At 41.3% G+C, this 20,286-nt stretch overlaps 1 protein-coding gene across 1 annotated transcript in view; it reads left to right on the top strand.

The window, feature by feature from the left end:
* LOC135448109 (protein AHNAK2-like) overlaps nt 1-19,462 on the top strand; it is a 54,751-nt gene extending 35,289 nt beyond the window's left edge. Inside the window, exons 2-8 of the mRNA XM_064713630.1 lie at nt 12,671-12,753; nt 13,524-13,613; nt 14,366-14,422; nt 15,030-15,171; nt 15,506-15,681; nt 16,548-17,243; nt 19,304-19,462. Coding sequence (XP_064569700.1) covers nt 12,671-12,753; nt 13,524-13,613; nt 14,366-14,422; nt 15,030-15,171; nt 15,506-15,681; nt 16,548-17,243; nt 19,304-19,462 — 1,403 coding nt within the window. The remainder of the gene's footprint in view (nt 1-12,670; nt 12,754-13,523; nt 13,614-14,365; nt 14,423-15,029; nt 15,172-15,505; nt 15,682-16,547; nt 17,244-19,303) is intronic.
* Nucleotides 19,463-20,286: the final 824 nt, after the last annotated feature.

The raw sequence follows: 20,286 nt of genomic DNA on the forward strand, positions 1-20,286 counted from the left end.
GAACACCTTCAGGACACAAATTTAGATCAGAGGCTAAAATCTGAATCTGTATCTATGGAATAAAAGGAAAATTATAATTTAAAGACAAATCTTGCTTTTCCTTTGCTGTTTTCACCTCCATAATTCTACAGCAGCAAAATGATTAGAGGTAGGTGTTCCCAGACTGCAGTAGGTGGTGTAAATCCACTGCCAGCACTCCTGGAGCACCCTGTGTGCAGCATGGCAGGGAGGGAGCCCTGCTGAGGACAGTGTCTGTCTGTCTGTCTGTGCCTGCACAGCGCTGGGAGGGTGCAGTCTGTGCAGAGCTGGTGTCTGTCCAGCCAGGCTGGGCACGGGAGGAGTGGCTGGTGCAGCAGCTCCTGCTTGCCTGGGGAGCTGGTTGGGTTTGTAAGGCGAGCACTGAAATCCCACAGCTCCCAGTCCCTGAGCCAGCTGGTTTAAAGGTTGTCCTGGAGGATCTACAGAAGTGGTGATTTTTGCCTAGGCAGAGTAGGCACATTCCTGCCTTATTCCAGCCATTTGTCTTCTCATCCCTGCACCTTTTCAGGAACATGAGCCCTGCTCTGTTTTGGCAGCTGCATTTAATAAAAAACATATGCATGAAAAGTGTGTTTTCCAGTATTCCTGAGCTGGCACTGCTCTGCAAGGAGAACTTAAACTTCCCTAGAAATTGTTCAGATACAGTGTTTTCAGACCCCTCTCTTTGAAGGTGCATGTGTGAAGTGGTCATGACCTTCCCTGCTGCAGAGGTGTGCAGAGTGCCATAGCAGCTGTAATATCCACACCTGCCCAAGTGATAAGAGCAGCAAATCCATCAGAACCTCCTTGTACCAACCAGCTTAGAAGCTGTTCACAGGGCCAGTGGTTCCAGCTGCAGAGAGGATAAACCTGCAGCAACATGTATTTTGCACATGTGTGCTTGAGTCCTCTGAGAACTGGCTTTAGAAGTTCAGGGATCAGGATCAAGACCTAGAAATGTTTAAGTTGTGTTCCAAAAGCAAAGTTTTTTTCCTTAACCAACCCCTTGGCAGAAGGACATGCCCCCAGTAGATCCTACATTTTAACTCTCACTCTGTGCTTTGCTTAGTGTTCTTGAATCTGGATCCTACATACTTGGGACCCTGGCCCAGGTGTATTTTCAAAATCTTTTGAGATAATTTTTCCACAGTAGATTTCCCTGATGCAGAAGTGTAGAAGGACCTGTTTTTCTGTTAGCAGGACTTCAGGAGGTTTTGAGCAACCTGGTCTAGTGAAAGTTGCCTCTGACCATGGTAATATTATTGGAACGAGATGATATTTAAGGTCCTTTCTAAACCATTCAGTTATTCCATGATTCTGTGACTTACTCTGGGCTTATGTGTGGGTTTGTCTTTGCCCTTTTCTCCTGTGTCTCCTTTTGCATCAAGCCCAGCACTTGATTTCTCTGAAAAGAGGAAGAGCTCTGGGTATTTTAAAGTCAGCAGAGTGCCTTTCTTATACTCTGTTTTGGTCAAATGGGGGCAGATCTTCTTCATAAGTGTTCAAAGTGGGATTAAGTAGTGTTCAAAGTATTTACAATGAAGAAAGAAACAAATTCTGCTCTCAGTGTAGTTACAGAATTCTGTCAACACTGCCCCAACACCACTATATAAAGCAAATATTTCAGTCTCTGCTAAAACCCCCTAACATCTCAGTCCACGGAGGACTTTGGGACTGCAGCGTTTAAAAATGTCACAGTAAGATGGTGGTGGAGCCTTTTGTTTTAGACGGGATAATTTCACAGTAGCAATCGTTTTCCTTTTCTGGCATTATTGACTGTAAGCTGTGCACAGTGCAAGGAATGCAAATCCACCTTCCTCAGGAGAGGGCAGCGGTCTCTGTGCTGCTCACAGAGCTCACAGAGAGCTGAACCAGACAGCAGAGTCCTCATGGGCCATAAGACCAGGCAGGGGGCAAGACAGCGCAGGTAGTAAAACACCATTGGTTTAAAAATACTCTTTGTAAAAAAAAAAAACAAACTTAAAAATACTTAAAACTTAAAAAATATTTTAAAATACTCTTTGCAGAAAACGCTACAGATGGAAGAGCATCTCCAGGTGCCTCCCATTCTTTTGTTCAAACTCTTCACAGTTCCTCAAATCAAGGTGCTCATTGCTGTTTTTCAGAGTGGGGACAAGCCACTGGATTGTCCTCCTGTTGCACAGATTTAAATGACTGAAGAAGCCACCTTGCAGCACATCTCCAAAACTATAATTGAAGCTCCAGGATCTTCATTTTCCTTATACTTTGTATTGGTACAAAGCTCTTTTATTTCAGTGGAGTTCTTGATCTGGCTGAAGAACAAAATGTAATTTACCCTCCCTTATGAATTAGTCTGAATTTAGCACAGCTGTTTATCACGAAAAACCTTACCATGTGCCTCCAAAAAGAATGCATCCTGTTTTAACTGAGTTACAAGATGCTTAACCGGAGTGTGAACAGACCATTATGATAAAGTTACTCATTTCCATTAGATATAATTACTTTTGTATTACAGAGAAGCTCTGGATGTTTGGAAATGCTATGAATCAGTGTTAGGGTTGATAATCAAATCCAAGAAGTATTCCTCTTAGTGCTTTCAAACAACTCCACCCATCTCAATTCATTCACCAGTTACTACATGGATGAGCCACAGTGTAGTTACTTTCTTGCTATTTTAGTCTTTACCCAGAAAGAAATCCAGAACTGCACTAATGAGTCTTGAAAGAAATGGTTTAAATGGTTTCTTCCTATCGTTTATACTTGTGCCTGTGAAACCTAAAACTGAAAGCTGCTTCCTTAACTAAACTGTGTTTCCCTCTAATCTATTAAGCAAGCTTTTTGATTTGTTATTTTTGGGTGCTAGGAGGTACAGAAATGGAAAATCAGTACCGAACCATTTAAAAATCACATGCAAAGAGTCAATTTTATTTTTTTCAAAAATATAATGCAACAAAAGTTTGTCAGCATCAGTTTTTCCTTCTGTAAATTAATATGCATTTAAAATTCCAATGCTTTTCAGTCTTACATAATTATTTCTAATTTCAAACAATGAAGATTGAGGTAACAGGTTTAATTTGTTAAAGAAGACATGTATCAAACAATATATTTAGAAAATGCTGGGGCAAGGTATACATCTATTAGGGAAAGATATTCCAAAAAGAGGTAAAAACCAATGGGCTGAAATCACCAGACAACATTTTCAAGAAGAATTTGGTATGTGACCAACTCAATTATTTTGAAATCTGACCTTTTTGTGACTGAAACCCAAGTTTATAGTCCATTTATTCAGGTTTGAATTACACTGAGGTGGGCAGAACTAAGCTAATTTATTTATTTATCTGACTCAATGGATTAGTTTGTCTGTAAATGAGATTTTACGCTTTTGTAAACCCACAGTCTGCATCCAGAAATTCTCTCCAATTTTAAAGAGAATCTCCTACCACACAAAAACAAGGAAAAGTGAGCTGTGCCAAATGCTATTTTGCTACTGTCAGTGTTTATTGACAGAAAAGATTTTTATCTTAACAAAGTGAGGGAACTGTTAACTTTATCTTTGATGTAAAATATTTTCCCATAATAATTTTCTGTCACCTTTATCCCGTATCTCTTGTATTACATATACATTGAGGAATTTAAAAGCTTAAAAAATATTTTCTTCTGTGGTGATTTACATCCAAACAAGTTGCCCAGGAAATTTTCTCTCGAGCTGAAAACCTGTTATCAGAGGCCGATATTTATATAAAATCCCCCATAAAAGGTTGTGGGAAAACTACCAGTTTTTTTTCTGCATTCCTGTTTTGAGAGGGGCTGTGCCCAGCATACCAAAGGGACAGCCAAAGTAGCATCACTCCATTAATATTGCTGTATTTGGGCACTTGATTGTGCACTGAATTTTATCAGTTGGGTAAGGAGAAATAAAAGTCTTCTAGACCTTTAAGGCCATAAGGATCACAGTACAAACTCTTTCTCTTTATATATGTATGTATGTATGTGTTTATCTCTAAATACAAACATTTTTACTGAGCATTGATTCTGATGAGGATTTTTTTAAGCAAAGGGTTTGAAGAGCATTTTTAGCAGTTTGGGCTAAAATGTCTGTTTCTAATTTGGAGTGGTAAGTGCCATTTACACAAAGCCTGCATCAGTTTCTTTGGGCTTTTTGCAAATTGTTAGCAGTTCCTCTGTTCTTATCTTAAGACCTATTCTTACAGAACAAATGTCCTTTCTACCAAAACCACTGAGAATTAGCATCTTTCTTTAGTGTGTCAGTACTGGGCTACCTTAAGAGACAGCTTGGTGTTACAACCACTTCTTCTTAAGAAATACTGACTCTGTGGCCAGGGAAATTGAGTCTTGGGGCTGCCAGTCAAGCCTACGCAGGCAGAGAGATCATTTTCCATAAATGCATTCATTTGATTCATTTATAAATCCTAGCAGGGCTGTGCTTTGGCAGTGGAACAGGCAATCTGCTCTGGTAGAAGCCTGAATTCTTGGAAGGGTGATTCAGAGAGGAGCAGGAATGTGGCAAAGTTAATTTTTGTGATCCTTATGGGCCTTATCTGCAATAGGCTCCCACCTGCCTGTGCCTCTGGGTGAGCCATGGTAAGAGCTGAGTTCACAGCTGTCCAACAGGGAAGGGAGAAGGAATCAACTCCTTGCCCTGGGAGGAAGGCAGATGTGCTGTGCATTTCCTTCCCAAGTCTAGTTTGTTGTGTAGGTGACGGGGTTTCTTTCAGAGGGGAGAAAACTACAAGATTTCAATAATCAATATACTGGATAATGAAATAGCTGCAGAGTAGTTCCCACCAGGGTTTCTGAAGCTGATAAGCAAGTGAGAGCTCTTCATTTGCAACACATTCCTGAAACCCTTCTTGAAACTCACATCATCCAGATGGGCAGTGACACTCCAGGAAATTTTATCTGGGTATCCATACAACTATTTACTATTTATCCATACAACTACTTTACATTTATTCGCACAGTAGCGAATCAATTGCAAGTAAACCCAGTATATCCCAGGAGATAAAACTGTTGAGGATCAGAGTGGATTAGACCAGGCTTTATTGCTTTATTTGGCTATGAATTGCTAACTCACTTTCTGTCCAAAATGGTGGTAAGCAATTTTGGTTCAGTCCAGGAGTTTAGGCACACATAGCAACAATTGCTAAAAAGTGATTCCCTTCTCTTAACATCTTTGTGAGAGCTGGCCCTACAATCCTGGAAAAATCATAACTTATAATTATCCTGATTCATAATTATTCCATTATCACAATATTATGTAAGAAAACACTGTATGAATTCATGCAGGAAGTAAAGCACAGACTGGAAACCCATTCTGTCACATAAACCTGAGAGAGAGGAAAGCTCCTGCCTAACACATGAAGGACAGAGACACAGGGCAGGAAGTTACACCTGCCCTCCATGCAAACAGAATAAATCTGGAGATGATACAAAACTTGTGCTTCTGAGACAGCACCATGGCCTGGGGGAAGCAGCACCAAACCTCTGGTTGCCTGCTGGTACCATGAGCATTTGACTTTTTCACTCATGTTTTATAGCTAGGAAGAGGAGGGACAGACCAGGAGAACCAAGTACAGCTATCAACCACTGCTGTCTGCTTTTGCTGTCTCTTGTGGACATCCTTCTATTCATGTTCTTGCAATAAACTTTGGTTAAGAGCTTATTTTCGAACTCTCTGTTACTTGTAAGAAAGGTTATTCTGTTTCAGTAAGAGGTGAAATATTAGCCTAATGAAATACTTTAGTTAATATTTTATTCTTGTAACAGAAGAGTTATGTGGATCTGGCCAAACTACATTTCCTATATAGCCAAGTAACCAATAAATGATGATAGCTAGATGAAAGCCATTAACTTGGGATCTGCTAAATTTCAGTTTGACAGTTGGAAAAAAAAGTCCCCTGTGCTTTTCATGTTAAAATATTACTCAAACGGAGAAGGTCTGTGCAAAGCCCCACCAGAGTGATTTATTTTCATGTTCTGAATTGTTCTGTGGTTTCTATTAAGTTTATCTTTACCATCAGAGAAAAGGTAGACCACTGTAAGAATCAATAACTTCTTTCTTCAGCCTTCCTAAAGGTTTGCTCTTATTGTGAAGTGTGAGCAGGAATGCTTTTAATACTTTTAAATCTGTGGGCATAGCTTATCAATAAACACACACTCATGGGAAAGACATTCACTCTTCATCTGGGGGCTGTTAGTTTTTGGTTTTATGGTAATGTTTATATAATTTTTTAGTTGCCAGTGCTCTTACACATCTTTCCTGGTATTAGTCAACCTGTAGAAAATGCTCTATAAAATCCTACAGAGCTCAGTATGGTCTGCAAGGAACCTTAATTCCTGAGACATTTCCCTGCTTGGATGTACTTTGCAGAGCAAAGTGCTGTTCCTTTTGATAAAAACAAGTGTTAACTTCGTGGGCAATCCTCTGGCTGGGCAAGGAGACTCATGATTGTAACTCACGTATATATAATATCTTCAAAAGGTTTTGAGATGAAATGATTTGAAGGCTTTTAATGAAGTACTCTAACAGCCAACAAGGGCAGCTTAACATACCAAGGCAATGAATCAAAACATCTTGTTCATGCCTTGAATGGAAGGAAACTATTCACACACGTTGGTTATTTGGGAGTAGCTGCTCCTTTTGCACGATTGTGCCCCTGCTTTCGGCTCGCAGGTCGGAGCTGCATTCATCACAGCGCAAGTATGCAGCCCCGGGACAGAGTGCAGCCAAGGGGCATTGCCAAACCAGAGCAAAACAAAGGCAGGAGTGTAGCTTGAACACCGGCCCAGCTGGTTCTGATAGCATCCCGCTGATAACGAGGCCTGTTAAACTCCTTCAGCAGCAAAATCTTTATCTTCATTCCTCAGAGCAGCCCTTTGTCTTCATCCCACAGAAATTTCAGAGCTTGCTGGGGAGGGTCCCACTGGCAGCACAGAGCAGAGGGGAAGCACTAAAGGAGCGGTGCTGATGCTCACTTGAACACCTTTTTTTGAGGCAGAACGGCTGATTTTGCACTGTGACAGCATTCCATGCAGAGCTGACGGGCTGGTTCTTCCAGGTGGAGCTGCTGCGTGTCCCGCTGTGTCTCTGGCAGCGGTTCAAGTGAAGTAACCCGGCATTCCAGCCATGGAGGTGCATTCCAGCCATGGAGGGACATTCCATGGAGGGCTGGGAGAGGCAGCTCTCCGTGACAGTGTCCCTATCCATGGCCATGGAGCCTGCCTGGATAGAGTGACAGCCGAGTGTCCCCATCCATGGCCATGGAGCCTGCTGGACAGAGTGACAGCCGAGTGTCCCTATCCATGGCCATGGAGCCTGCTGGATAGAGTGACAGCCGAGTGTCCCCATCCATGCATGGGGCTGCGATAAGTGACGCGAGTTCCATCATGCCATGGAGCGCTGGATAAAGTGACAGCCGAGTGTCCCCATCCTGCATGAGCTGCCTGATAATGCACGAGTGCCTCATGCCATGGCCTGCTGGATAGATGACAGCCAGTGTCCTACCAGCCATGAGTGTGGATAGGTGACGCGAGTCCCATCCATGGCCATGGAGCCTGGAAATGACGCGTGTCCATCCATGGCCATGGAGCTGCCTGACAAGTGACAGCGAGTGTCCCTATCATGGCCATGCTGCTGTAGATGACATGGTTCCATCCATGCCTGAGCCTGCTGGACAGAGTGACAGCCCAGTTTCCCCATCCATGGCCATGGAGCCTGCCCCACAGAGTGACAGCCGAGTGTCCCCATCCATGGCCATGGAGCCTGCTGGATAGAGTGACAGCTGAGTGTCCCCACCCGTGGCCATGGAGCCTGCTGGATAAAGTGACAGCCGAGCATTCCTGCTGCTCTCTGGCCGTGCCCCGGAGCCCTGCCCAGCAGTTGCTGTAACTCAGTCCGTGGGATCTTGCAGGACAATGGAATGAATCCAGGTCTCTGGAATGCACTAGGAAATCGCTGTAGAAGATGAAGGTCTTGATTTTTTTTTGCTGGTGGTTTTCCCCAGCATCGCTGGAGCTGTTGACTGGAAGTGCCACAAACCTTCTCCTGTGGTATAACCATTTTTAAACCACATGGCAGCTTCCTTCAGGAACACAGCACATGCATAGCAAGGTTTATTTGCAGACACTTTCAGATTCTTATCTTTGCAACTGATGCTTGCCAGATCATTTCCCTCCAGCATTACTTGCTTGGGAGTCAGGTGAGCTTACCTATCTGAAAAAGTGCTCTTAAGAGACCAAGATTAATGTCAGGCATGTGCATAGTGTTCCTGTTATCAAGTGCTTTCCTGAACTGGGACCTGGAATTTAAAACATTTTAAGTATTCTAAGTATTCCGTATTTCAACTACAAGAAGTGAATCAGAAGGAGCTGCAGGACCTCACACCAGCACTGCTCAGGAGCTGTGAGAGCTCTGAGGGAGGAAAAGGAATCCCAGTAATTGTGATACCTGCAGGAGAGGGAGAACAAGCTCTGGGGGGGAAAGTCAGGCACACCATCCCTCTGGAGAGAGGGATGTGGTTTTGAAAACAAGAGGCTTTCTGGAGAAAGCATTAGCAGTTACCTGCCATTCATGCATGAGGAATAACAGCCCTGTGTGACAGGGTGCCTGGGGGCAGAGGGACAGACAGACCTGCAGGTACAGGGGCTGATGGCTGCAGGAGGAGAGCTCTGGTACAGGAGCCAGCTGAAGCTGTCCCTGACAGCAGCCATGCACAGCTTTGTTTACAGCAAGACATAAGCCCATGAGGGAGCACCATGAAAACTGCTAACCTACATGTGTGAATTCTTTAGTGGGTCAAACACATGCCAACAACGACAATGGCATTAAATTATTACTACTGTTGTTTGTCTTCCAATTATTCATTCCTCCTTCTCCTTATTAATAATATAAATGAGGTTATATGTCCAGAGCATGCTTTCCACTGTCAGAAAAGACCTGATCTAAAGATGTCCCAGCCTTGCCCACATGTCAAGGTGCAAGTTTGCTAACTGGCTATGGACTCAGAGTTATTTCCACAACACTGCACAAACAGAACTGTTGGTTTCTTGTCACAGCTTAGAAATGGTAATTAGCAAATGCCAAAATCCTCATGAAAAAAAGGCATAGGTTGTGGCAAAGTAATGAAAAGGCATAAGGGTGTGTTATTTTTAATAACAATAAGTGAGTGATCAAAGCATAAAAGTTCTCACCTGTGGACAGATATTTATCATGGATCAGGTTTCTGTCTGTTAAGAGAAATTATTTGTTGAAGTAACGTCGAAGTTGATGCAAGGAAAAGTAATATGCTTAAAGATGAGAACAGATCACTTAAATTCACTATTCATATGCAAATATAACATTAATACAAAATCTTAAAAAGCAAAAAGCCCAAATCTAAGAACTGCAGAAAAAGGGCTATAGTCTGGAAGCAGAGAAGCTAGGATGATCAACAAAAGACATTTTTGTTTCTTTTATTAACATCTCTGGTATTTTCATGTACTATTTTATTTTTAAGTATTTTTATTTTATATGCCAGTGTTCCAATTAAAACTAAGTTTCTCTTTATACAATACATTAAAGCACATTTGATTTAAAATCAATGACACTGTCTTACTTGGAATTCATTATATTGTATCAAAATGTGATTTTGGAGGCTGTTTCCCAATGAATGTGAATACCAAAAAAATAGCCTCTTTTTACTTTTTGCCTTCTGGTTTTGCCCAAACAGTCCATCTGGGTTGCTAGGCTAAAGATAAAATAATTTTAAAATTATTGCATTTTGAAAAGCAGATGCACATTTCAGTCATATGATATAAAAATGATCCAGCCTATATAACTCCTACTGCTTACTTTCAAAAAATTCCCTTGTTCTGAAGTCAGTCCAGTAGCTATTAGAAGTAGTCACTGATGTAAATTCCATCTTGTTTATGAAAACATTTTGAACAAAGCATTGATTGTCCAGAGTCCATAAAAAAAAGTGAAAATCTATAAAATGTTGGCATTGCTACTATTCAGGGCATGAGAATGACATGCATATAAATCATAGTTTATTGGCACAGGCTTTTCTACTCAGAAAGAAGGCTTTGCTGAAAATGTACTGCAATGCCTCTCTTTTATAGATTTCTTTTGAAAGTATTCTGAATCAGGAAATAATCAGAAGCAAATCTTAGTTTACAGTAGGAATCAAGGGCACAAGGAGTCTTTTATGCCATGGGTTGACTGTCACAGAGGGGCAGCCTATGGAGAGTTTGGGGAAATCAGGGTGGATGGAAAAGCCTCAGTGTGAAGCTTTGGGAGGGAAGGTCATCTGTGTGTCTGATGCCCCTCCATGCAGTCTCACCCACCCCTCTGTTAGCCCTGGGGACAGTAATATGTTGGTTGAATTTTTTTAGGAAAAGGCGCTACTATCACAGTTTAGGAGAGGTGCTGTACTTGCATTGCTCCAGTTCCAGACAGCTGAAGTCTCACTGAAGTTACATCAGAGTAAAACAAGAGTGAACCAGCCTAAGAAGTCTCACAGATAATTCTTTCCTGTTTCTTTTCCAGTAGCAGAATTATTGGCAGCCACCAGGGATCAATGCTGTAGTTAACGCTGGAGTGCTGCACTGAAGAGCAAACACTCCAGCAATCCAAGCAATTTTCTGTTAAGTCATTCTACTGGACTGCAGGGCTTGTGGGTGGGATTCTCCCAAGGGAAAAATATGGCAATGCCACAAGACTAAGTCCTTACTATTTCTTGGAATTTTAGTAACAGCCATAAAATTTATTGTTGGCACCTGAGTCTTTAGAAGCACTAGGCAAATTAAACAATCGAGCATCAATCCTGCAGCTCTTCTCCTCATATGATGCTTATTAAAATACATTTGGTGAAGTGCTTCATGAATGGATTCCAGAATTTTCAAGCAGAAATGCTTAAAATCAGGTTCATAATTCCATGTCTAATTTTTTTAATACAATTATGCTAATTTTCCAGATTTTTTTGAGCTTCTGAAGACTGCAAATGCAAGAGCTTTTGTAAAAAAAATCAAGCTAAATTTCAGGCAGGTCAATAATCTGAGCTAAAATGTGCATTAAGACCATTTTCTAGAATTTGCCAGAATGGTCCATTGTAGGTGTCAGGACTAGTGCTGTGAAGGCTAAAGGATGAATGGTCTGGCAGCCCTGATGTGTTCTGGGTTGATCCTAATTCCCTGGGGCTGGAATGCTGCAGGAGAACTGATTATGATGCTGTACATATAGCTAATGTGGATTGCCTTTTATTTTATCAAGTTTGAAGGCCTGACCCACAGATTGGTAGGGGATATTCCCACTGGAAGCACACTGTTTCCATCCATCTTAACAAAGTGGTCCACCGCTGATCACTGGGGCATAACTCTTGCAAAACTTTGCCTGTACTATATAATTTCATCTTCAAAAAAATCAAGGAAGAAGTAAATGTAGATCAGAAAACTATGAGGAGTGACCAGCAAAATTCCAGCCACTTTAACAAAAGCTTGGCAATGTGTGTAAGTCAGTGATTGCAGACATGACTAAGTTGTGCCATCTTGTCTGCACACAGAGTGTGTAATGTCCAGAAATCTTGTGTTCCAGCCCAAGGATTCTCCATTTGAGACAGACAATGAGTTGCACAGTTCTTCTTGTCAGTTGTTTTCTCCAGTTTTTGAGCATAGTTTTAAGCCAGAGGATCTGTTTAGGAGAGCCAAAGCTATGTATAGTAATGGCAGTTGCAGAACTGAGAGTTGGGGAGCTAGACAGCCTGATGGCTTGGAAAAAACAAGCATGGAGACAGGAAAGAGACACAGTTATTGGGATAAGACTTGGGCATGTGTGTGAATAGCTGGTGCATTAGGGAATATGTAGTTCAGCCACACTGTCCTCTACTGGTTAAAGCTGGATCTCTGCAAATGTTCTAATTCATGCTGTTTTCATTCTTTGGTGTCCAGTTTAAAGCGTTTCAAGGGGATCATACATTCAGACAGCCTATCTCCTTTACCTGTGCCCTCAATACTTTTAAAAACTAAGAAAACAGTGTCTTTTGTACTGTCAAGGTTCATGATATTTACTCTCCTGTTCTTAAGACCTTTGTCAGAAGTGAGGAGGAGTTTCAATATGGGGGATTTCAATCAATTTAATCCATTGTGAATTAGCAAACTGTTAATTACTGATTCTGCTATTTTAAATAATAAAACAATTCAGGGAGAAACACTTCCCTCTGTACACCTCTCCTTCCCCTTTTCTGGTCTCCAATCCCTCCAAGCTTTCATTGTGGGCTATGCTCAATCCCTCTGGAAAGGTGGAGGCTGGTGCAGGAGACAGGGGTCAGCAGATGGTCTATGTTTTTCTTTTTCTAAAGATATCAGAAATACTCATGTCCAGAAATTTAAAGGCTTTTGTGAAAGAGAAAAACTCCCCATCCTGAAGAAAATGTGGAATTCGAAGTAAACCAGATTATAACCCCTGCCCATGGCTAGTAGGGAGAACTAGATGATCTTTAAGGTCCCTTCCAAACCACACCATTGTGTGATGCTGGGAATCTAAATTAAGGCAGGCCTTTCCAGTGGCCTGTGCACAGCCCTGCTGCTGCAGAGGGTTTCAGCTTGCAAGCTGACTGCTCTGTGCTCTGTGTGGATTGTGAGGCACCAACAACCACAACCTGTGTGCTGCTTTCAGGTTCTGGACGACAGCTGAGACCGGCCGAGGCCCCAGGAGATGCTGATGCTGATGCAGATGCAGATGCAGAGGAGGAAGATTCTGTGAGTTTTTTAGAGTTGAATTTTTCTGTGATGACAGTTTGGCAGAATGGGATCTTAAATATTTTGTTTATGGCTAGGTCTTGCTGGTGGTTTTCCTTCCCATTAAAAATGTTGTATTTTTGCTTGGGACTGTCCTGCCAGCTCAAAACCCAGAAAGATGTTTTAGTGTAAAGGCATCTGCTCTTTGCCATGGCTCATTGGCATAAGTTTGCTACCAAGACTTAGCAAACTATTACATGGCTGTTAACTACAGTAACGTTTCTTTAAGGATTTAGACAGTTTAGGTTCTCTATTGTCTGACTGGAGAAGGAAGAATGCCAATTGCTTGTCAGCAGAAATTCCTGCTGGGACTTTTGCTTGCTTATAGAGGGAGTAAAGTTTGAAGACATTGGATGCAAAGTTTAGGTATGGAAATAGAGCAGGGAAGGGATTTTTTTTTTTTGTAACTTTTTCAGTTATTACTAATTGATCTGTCTGTTTTTAGTCTGTTCAGTCTACAGATACACACAATACATAAAGAAAATCAAAATAAGCTTACCACTAGGTTTTGTCTCTCAGAACTCTGTCCCTTGTGGGTTTGAGTGCTTTAACATGAGAACTGTATTTGTTCTTGACCTAAAAAAAGAGTTATTGGTTATTTTTTATCCACCATCATGAAGGAAAGATTTTTACTCAGAAGGACACTATGGACAGCTAGAGAAGCAGTCCTAAAAACAAGCCACTGTTTAATGGTGAGTGTTCCTTTATCACTGCTCATGTCTTTTCCACAGGTTACTGAAGTGGCAGTAGAAGACATTCGTCCAAGGCCACAAGGATCCTCTCCAGTTTATGAGTATCCCGAAGAAGAAGACTATTTAAAGGCAAGATAATTATTTTCATGCAGGCGTGGCTTTATCAAGTTGATTCAAGAGGCTTTAGCTCCCACAATGCCATAGAATGGGACGCTGCTGCAGCCACATTGTCTTCCTGTCCCCACCAAAACTGCACCTCTGTTCATTGATGGATTTATTTTGTGCTGGGCTTCCTGACCATGTTCTTGTTTCTTGGCAAGAAAATGCATTTGACTTAATTCTGTAAAGTACACAAGACAGAGAACATAAAGAAATTGTAGTGTTTTTCCTGTTAGAATATATGGCTTGAACCTAATTAATAAGTATTTCAAAATTACCTGTACCTCTTGGTTATTCAAAGTTAGAGATTTAATTAGTCAGCCATGTTAAGTAGGCTACAGTTTAAAATTCATGCCGAAGATGAATAAGTAAAAAAATTACGTTTACAAAATTGAAAGATGAACAATATACTACATTAGGACACAGAAAGACTCCCAATATCTTAAGACATTTGGTCTCTGACCAAATGCAAATTTTGTTACAATGATCTCTGATTTAATGCAAATTTTGGTACAATGAAGGGAGGCCTTGGCATCTAATTTACTGCTGGGATTAGTATAGTTAAATAATTCATGTTGTACATGGCTCTTGATCCTGATTTTGCTCTGTGCCATTAAAGTCAGCCTCATTTCTTGCTCTAAACCAGGAATTTTAACTGACTTTTGATGTACTTAAGAACACCGTGGCGTCTGAACTTGAAGTAACTCAAAATTGTTTTTCAGCTTCAAGAAGGAAACAAAAAACATTCTACAGACAAATCAAAGCAGAGTCATCCACAGGTCAGTCTAAAAGCACTCTGTAGTTTTAGGTATGAGCCCTGTAAATAGTAAAGTTTGTTAAAACACACAGATATGAATGGGAGGACAGAAGGAAGGACAAATGGGCGAAGAGTCACTTTGGACTTGTTTTGATCAGGAACTTCATGAATGGCCAAGTTGTGGCACAGGCAGGAACATTTATTTGTCCTATTTGTGGTCCTTCCATAATTCTTTTTAGAATTCTTTCTTTAGCCTTCTCTGATTTGAGTGCAGTACAGCATTAGCTCTTATTTTGACTTTTTTCTTTTCTTTTTGGCCCATTGACTTTGAGTGGTTAACTTCACAGAAAATACAGTCTTTCAGCCCTAAAAGTTTCCATATGTTTCACATTTTAAAATTATAACCTATTTTCCCTATGACCCTGATTTAACTTAACCCTAACACACATGCTTAATTGTAATTTAGAACAGAATCAAACCCACACTAATTATATCCTCAATTTTGTATAATCTTTCTTGAGCTATTGAAAATATACCTGAGGAGATTAAATTTTTTATTGTAGAACAACTTAGAATCCTTAAATGCAAATTAATAAAAATTATAAATTCACATATTTTTCTATCTCTAGGAGACAATGGAAGTGACCCTGAAAACAGAAGTGGAAGCTGGAGCTAGTGGTTTTAGTGTGAAAGGTGGAGGAAATGAAGGAATATTTATTAAAAAAGTACTTAAGGAATCTCCTGCTTCAAAAATATTTAGTCTTAAAGAAGGTAAAGTCTGATTTTTAATTTTTTTAAAATTTTATTCTGTATCTTTAAATAATGAGAATTGTAGCTGTGTGATCTGCCATCTCTTTAGGTATCAGAAATACTAGATTTTAAACCAACTAATATTATCTATGAGCTTAACCTGTCCATATTAATAATTTCTAAGATCACTTGCTTGAACAATAATGAAATGTGATGTTTTTTGTATACCATCAAAAAAATCAGTTTTCACTGGAACAGTGGAAAAGATACATAGAAAGTAGTATATACGAAACTAAAATGGAAAAAATATAAGAAAACACAAAGTAATTAAAATTATGTATTATTGCACTTGCAGGTGATCAGCTTCTAAGTGCTACAATATTTTTCGATAACATCAAATATGAAGATGCACTCAAGATTCTCCAATATTCCGAGCCTTACAGAGTCCAATTCAGTCTCAAAAGAAAAATTTCTGTGCACGAAGATCTGGAACACTCTACAGCCCAGCACAAAAAGGAAAGGATAGGCCAGGTACATTTCTGATTAGTTTACAAAGTTTGGGTAACATACTGTAGTAATGTGTTGTGTGGAAATAGATCATAAAACACACGCTTGTGTCTTCTTAAGACTTACACGTGTGTTTAAAGTTACTAGCATGAATATTCATGATTTAAAAAAATCCCACACAATATTTGCAGCTTTTTAAATATCTTGAGTGAGACTATGGCTTTTATATAAATCCACAATCTTGTTTTAGGTGGTGAAAATATTCATTAGTGAGTCAGCATTTTTTAATTGTTGATTGTCCACTGATGGAACAGACTTGGATAATCTTTGTAATACTTATAAGTATGTTCCAAAATGTAAAATATCAGTAAGAATTTTAATTCAAATCTTCTTTGTAAGATTTTTCTGTTAAAAAAAATCGGTGTCTAACCACTGATATTTTGACAGACCTCTTCATAGGTTTCCATCAACTTAAAGATTATATTTTCTTCATATACATATACCTATACATATAGATAAATACTATATATAACATATATTCATAAAGGGATAGATAGATAGATAGATAGATAGATAGATAGATACATAGATACATAGATACATAGATACATAGATACATAGATACTGCATACATACATACAGAAACCACTGTTTACTGTAATATTTTGAAGGGAATATCTTCAGAAATCCATATATTACACTCCATTTGTTTGATGTAATTTCTGCCTGACATTGCATATTTTTATAATTGTCAGGATTTTTTTATATAACAAGTAGATACTAGTAATAAAAAGAACATTTTTCTACATGTTTCAAGGTATGTTTTTTATTTTCTTTTGCACCTATATTTAGGTTACTTCTAATCTTCTGAATACTATTTGTTCTTTTAGGAAAATGAGCTCAGTGAGAGTATTCCTGAAGAAACACTGCAAGTTTCAGGAAAATCCATTTCAGAAGAAGACAGGGAAACATTAATTGTAAGCCAAAGAGTAGGAAGAAGTAAGAGACCGAAAAAAGATAGATTATCATGGCCAAAATTTCAGTCAATCAAAAATAAAAAGATATTGAGGCACAGAAGATCTCATAGTACATCAGATGCATATGAGCCTGCTTTGCAGGATATTTCCCCTACAAGCACGGACACAGAGTCTCAATTTCCACAAGAGGTCCATACCAAAGAGAAAAAAGGAGGCCAAAGGAAGCTGAAGTTCCCTAGCATTGGATTCAGAATGCACAGGTCCAAACCAGAACCACAAGAGAAGCAAAAAAAAGAAATAAAAACGACACTGATCTCTGAAAGAGAAAAAATGCATAACTATGATATAAGCTTGGAAAATCCTGAAATTTTAACTGTTGAATACACCACATCTCCTGCTTATGAAATGAAGACAGGGGAGGGACATGAAACTTTAACAAAAGACTTAAAAGAAATTAAAAATGGCATTCCATCTCATGTAAAACAATGCCCTGAAGTTGAAATAAGCATTAAAAAAGACAAGGAAGCATCATCAAAATTTAGTGTACCTGAAGTACCAGACATAACAACAGAGATACCAAAACCTAGTTTAGAAACTGGTGATCTGAAAGTGAGCCCAACTAAAAAATCACCACAAGCCTCACAAATCCTAAAAGACAGAAGGAAAGCAAATACAGAGAAAGGAAGGATTTTCACAGACAAGGACTGCGGAAAAGTAAATTGCCCAAGTGTTACGCATCTCCTGGGGGGAAAGAGCAGAAGAAGCCAAGTACACTGCAGAAGTAATTAGGATTCAGGTCCAAAGGAGACAGAGACGGTACTACCAAACGCAGTGGAAATGACGTTGCCACGCAGCTCGAAAACGCTCACGGTTAGAGTGACGAGATTTCAATGTGAAACTTTTGCAGATGCAAACAGCGATGTGGAAAATACCAAATGCCACTTCAAGTGCAACCACAAAAAGACATAAGATACAAGGAAGGAGCACAAGGCCGAGTGGATGGAAAGGTGGAGGAAGTGCTGACAAAAGCAAACCAAACATAGATGAGATGAGAGTGGAAAAGATATGGGGGAAAGCATACAAAACACGACTGAAAGTTAAGGAATTCTCATGATCCTGTCATTACAGCCCAGGATAATCTCCACATTGAGCAATTTAAGTGCAGGCAAGTAATAAGTGCAAAAGAACATCACTGTTCAAGGCTCATGTAAATGCTCCTTTGACCTTCCTTGAGTACATATCTAATGTCAAACATTTCTTTAGGAAATGAGCTGGAGCAGTCCTGAAAAACAAGCTCAAGTTCAGGAATAACAACGAGAAGAAGAAGGAAATACAGTTGTCAGCCAAGAGATGAGGAAAAGTAAAGAACCGAAAAAGAGATAGATTATCATCAACAATTGCAGTCACTCTGACACATTTCACAAGAGATATGAGGCACGAGAGCTTAGTCTGAAAGAGCAATCAAGAAGGAGGTACAAGAAAGACCAGTTCAGATGCCCAAGTTCGGCATGCTTCATTTGCGGTCCAGAGCAAACCAAGCAGGCAACAGGAGCTCAGAGGTGCTTGAAGCCAGATAGTGACCAGCGGGCAATCAAGCGCGGTGTGGAGGTGACCGGAGAAGGCACGTAGAGAGAGGTAGAAAGGCATTCAAATGGACGCAGATGCCAGCGTCACTGAAAGTCAAAGTCCAGGCAATCACTGCCAACAGGTTCGGAAAGGCTTGGGGGGAATCCCCTGATGTCCGAATAGCCACAGGTCCGCTGGCAAAGCAGGGCGGGGCATGAAAATAACATGCCAAAGTAAGATAGTCTCCAAGCCCACCATCAGTCTCAAACTGGAGCGAGTATGCACAAGCTCAAGCACGACAATCAGTCAGCGATGTCAAGTGCCTCTGAAGTCCCTGAGTCCAGCCCGAGTAATTAAACCTCGAGGCAAGTGAGTGAAGGCACGAAAGAGACCTAGTAAACTGAAATACCAATAAAAACCAAGCTTAAAAGAAACAGAAGATAAAAAGACGAGCAAGACAAACAAAGAAAGAAAGTAAAAAACGAGAGAAAGAGGGGAAGTCTGTGGCCAGAAGATGCGTAAAGGCAGAATGGCATTAAGCAATACGCCGAAACATAAACAAGGGAGCAAGCAATAAACGAAATAAATTGACAGTGAAGAAAAAATGATCAAACAGAAATTCAAGTCAGAACAGTCACATGGAGGCGCATTTATGGAAACCTGCCAATGACAACCAGACTATTGCTTGAATACAAGATTAAGGAACATACAAGAAAACAAAAGAGAAGAGGACCAATAGTAAGAGTCGGTGCAACAAGACAACAGCATGAGAGGAAGGGGAAGAAGAGGAGGCATTCGCTGAGTAAATCCACCGTCAATCCAGGAAGAAACCCACGAGCAGTGTGACAGGGAGAATGCCACCCAGAAACGAGGCTCAAGAGGGCAGAATACGCCAAGTAGCAGAAGAATATCTCAAAGATGACATAGAACAACTTGCGAAGTCCTGAAACATGATAAATCTCCCAGGAATATAATAGAATAAAGCAATCAATTCAACAGCAGTATGAATGATGTGATAGTAAGCTCAAGCGAAATTCAAATGCAACTAATCAAAGCTCCAAGGTGGACGTCATTCCTCCGTCGATGTCACTCTTCACAAGCAGCGTGACCTGCAGGCGCGAGGCAGCCTTAGTCTTGAAGGAGAAGCAAAGTCCCGAGAAGAGGTCACCAAGACCAAGGACGCAATTCAAGATGCCCAAGTTCGCATGCCTTCTTTGGCTGGTCCAGCAGCGAGAGGCCAAGGCACCGTGCCGCCGAGGTGACGTCAGCGTCCGAGCCTAGTGACGGTGCTTCCGAACCGCCGAAGTGAGTGACCCTGCCGCGGCGATATCAAGGCCCGGTGTGGAGGTGACCGTGGAGACGGCACGTAGCAGCAGAGTGGAGAAAGGCGATCAAGATGCCACGTCAAGTGCCAAAGTCAAAGGTCCAGGCACAGGTCAGCTGCCCAAGCGAGGTCTCGCTGCCAAAGCTGGAGGGCGAAGTCGCCCTGCAGGCCGAGGCGAAGCAGCCTGGAGGTGGCCGTGCAAAGCGAGGGCGGCGGCATGAAAATACACATGCCCAAAGTCAAGGTGCCAGCGTGGTCTTCTCCAGCCACCATCAAGTCTCCCAAACGGAGGCAGACGTCAGCCTCCCGCAGGCAGAGCTCAAGGCCACCGACATCACCGTCACGGCCCCCGATGTCAAGCTGCCTCCCTTGAAGGCTCCCTCGACTCCAGGCGCCCGACGTAGATGTCAAGCTCCCTCCGCCGAGGGCAAGCTGGAGCTGGAAGGCACGGGCCTGAAAGGCAAGCTCAAGAGCCCAATTTGACAAGCCCAAATTCACAGTCCCTCCCCCAAGGCCGAGTGCCCACAGCTGAGGTCAGCCTGCCCAGCGCTGAGGTTGAGCTGCCCCGCCACCGTCACGGCCTCAGCCAGGGCGCTGGCGTGAAGCTGGAGAAGCCCTCCCTCAAGATCCCAAAGCTGACATCAAAGCTCCCAAGGTTGACGTCACTCGCCTCCGTCGATGTCACTCTTCCACAAGCCACGTCGACCTGCAGGCGCCCGAGGCAGCCTTAGTCTTGAAGGAGAAGCCAAGTCCCAGAGAAGG

Source organism: Zonotrichia leucophrys, chromosome 5 (assembly GCF_028769735.1).
Source record: "Zonotrichia leucophrys gambelii isolate GWCS_2022_RI chromosome 5, RI_Zleu_2.0, whole genome shotgun sequence".
NCBI classification, from domain to species: Eukaryota; Metazoa; Chordata; class Aves; order Passeriformes; family Passerellidae; genus Zonotrichia; species Zonotrichia leucophrys.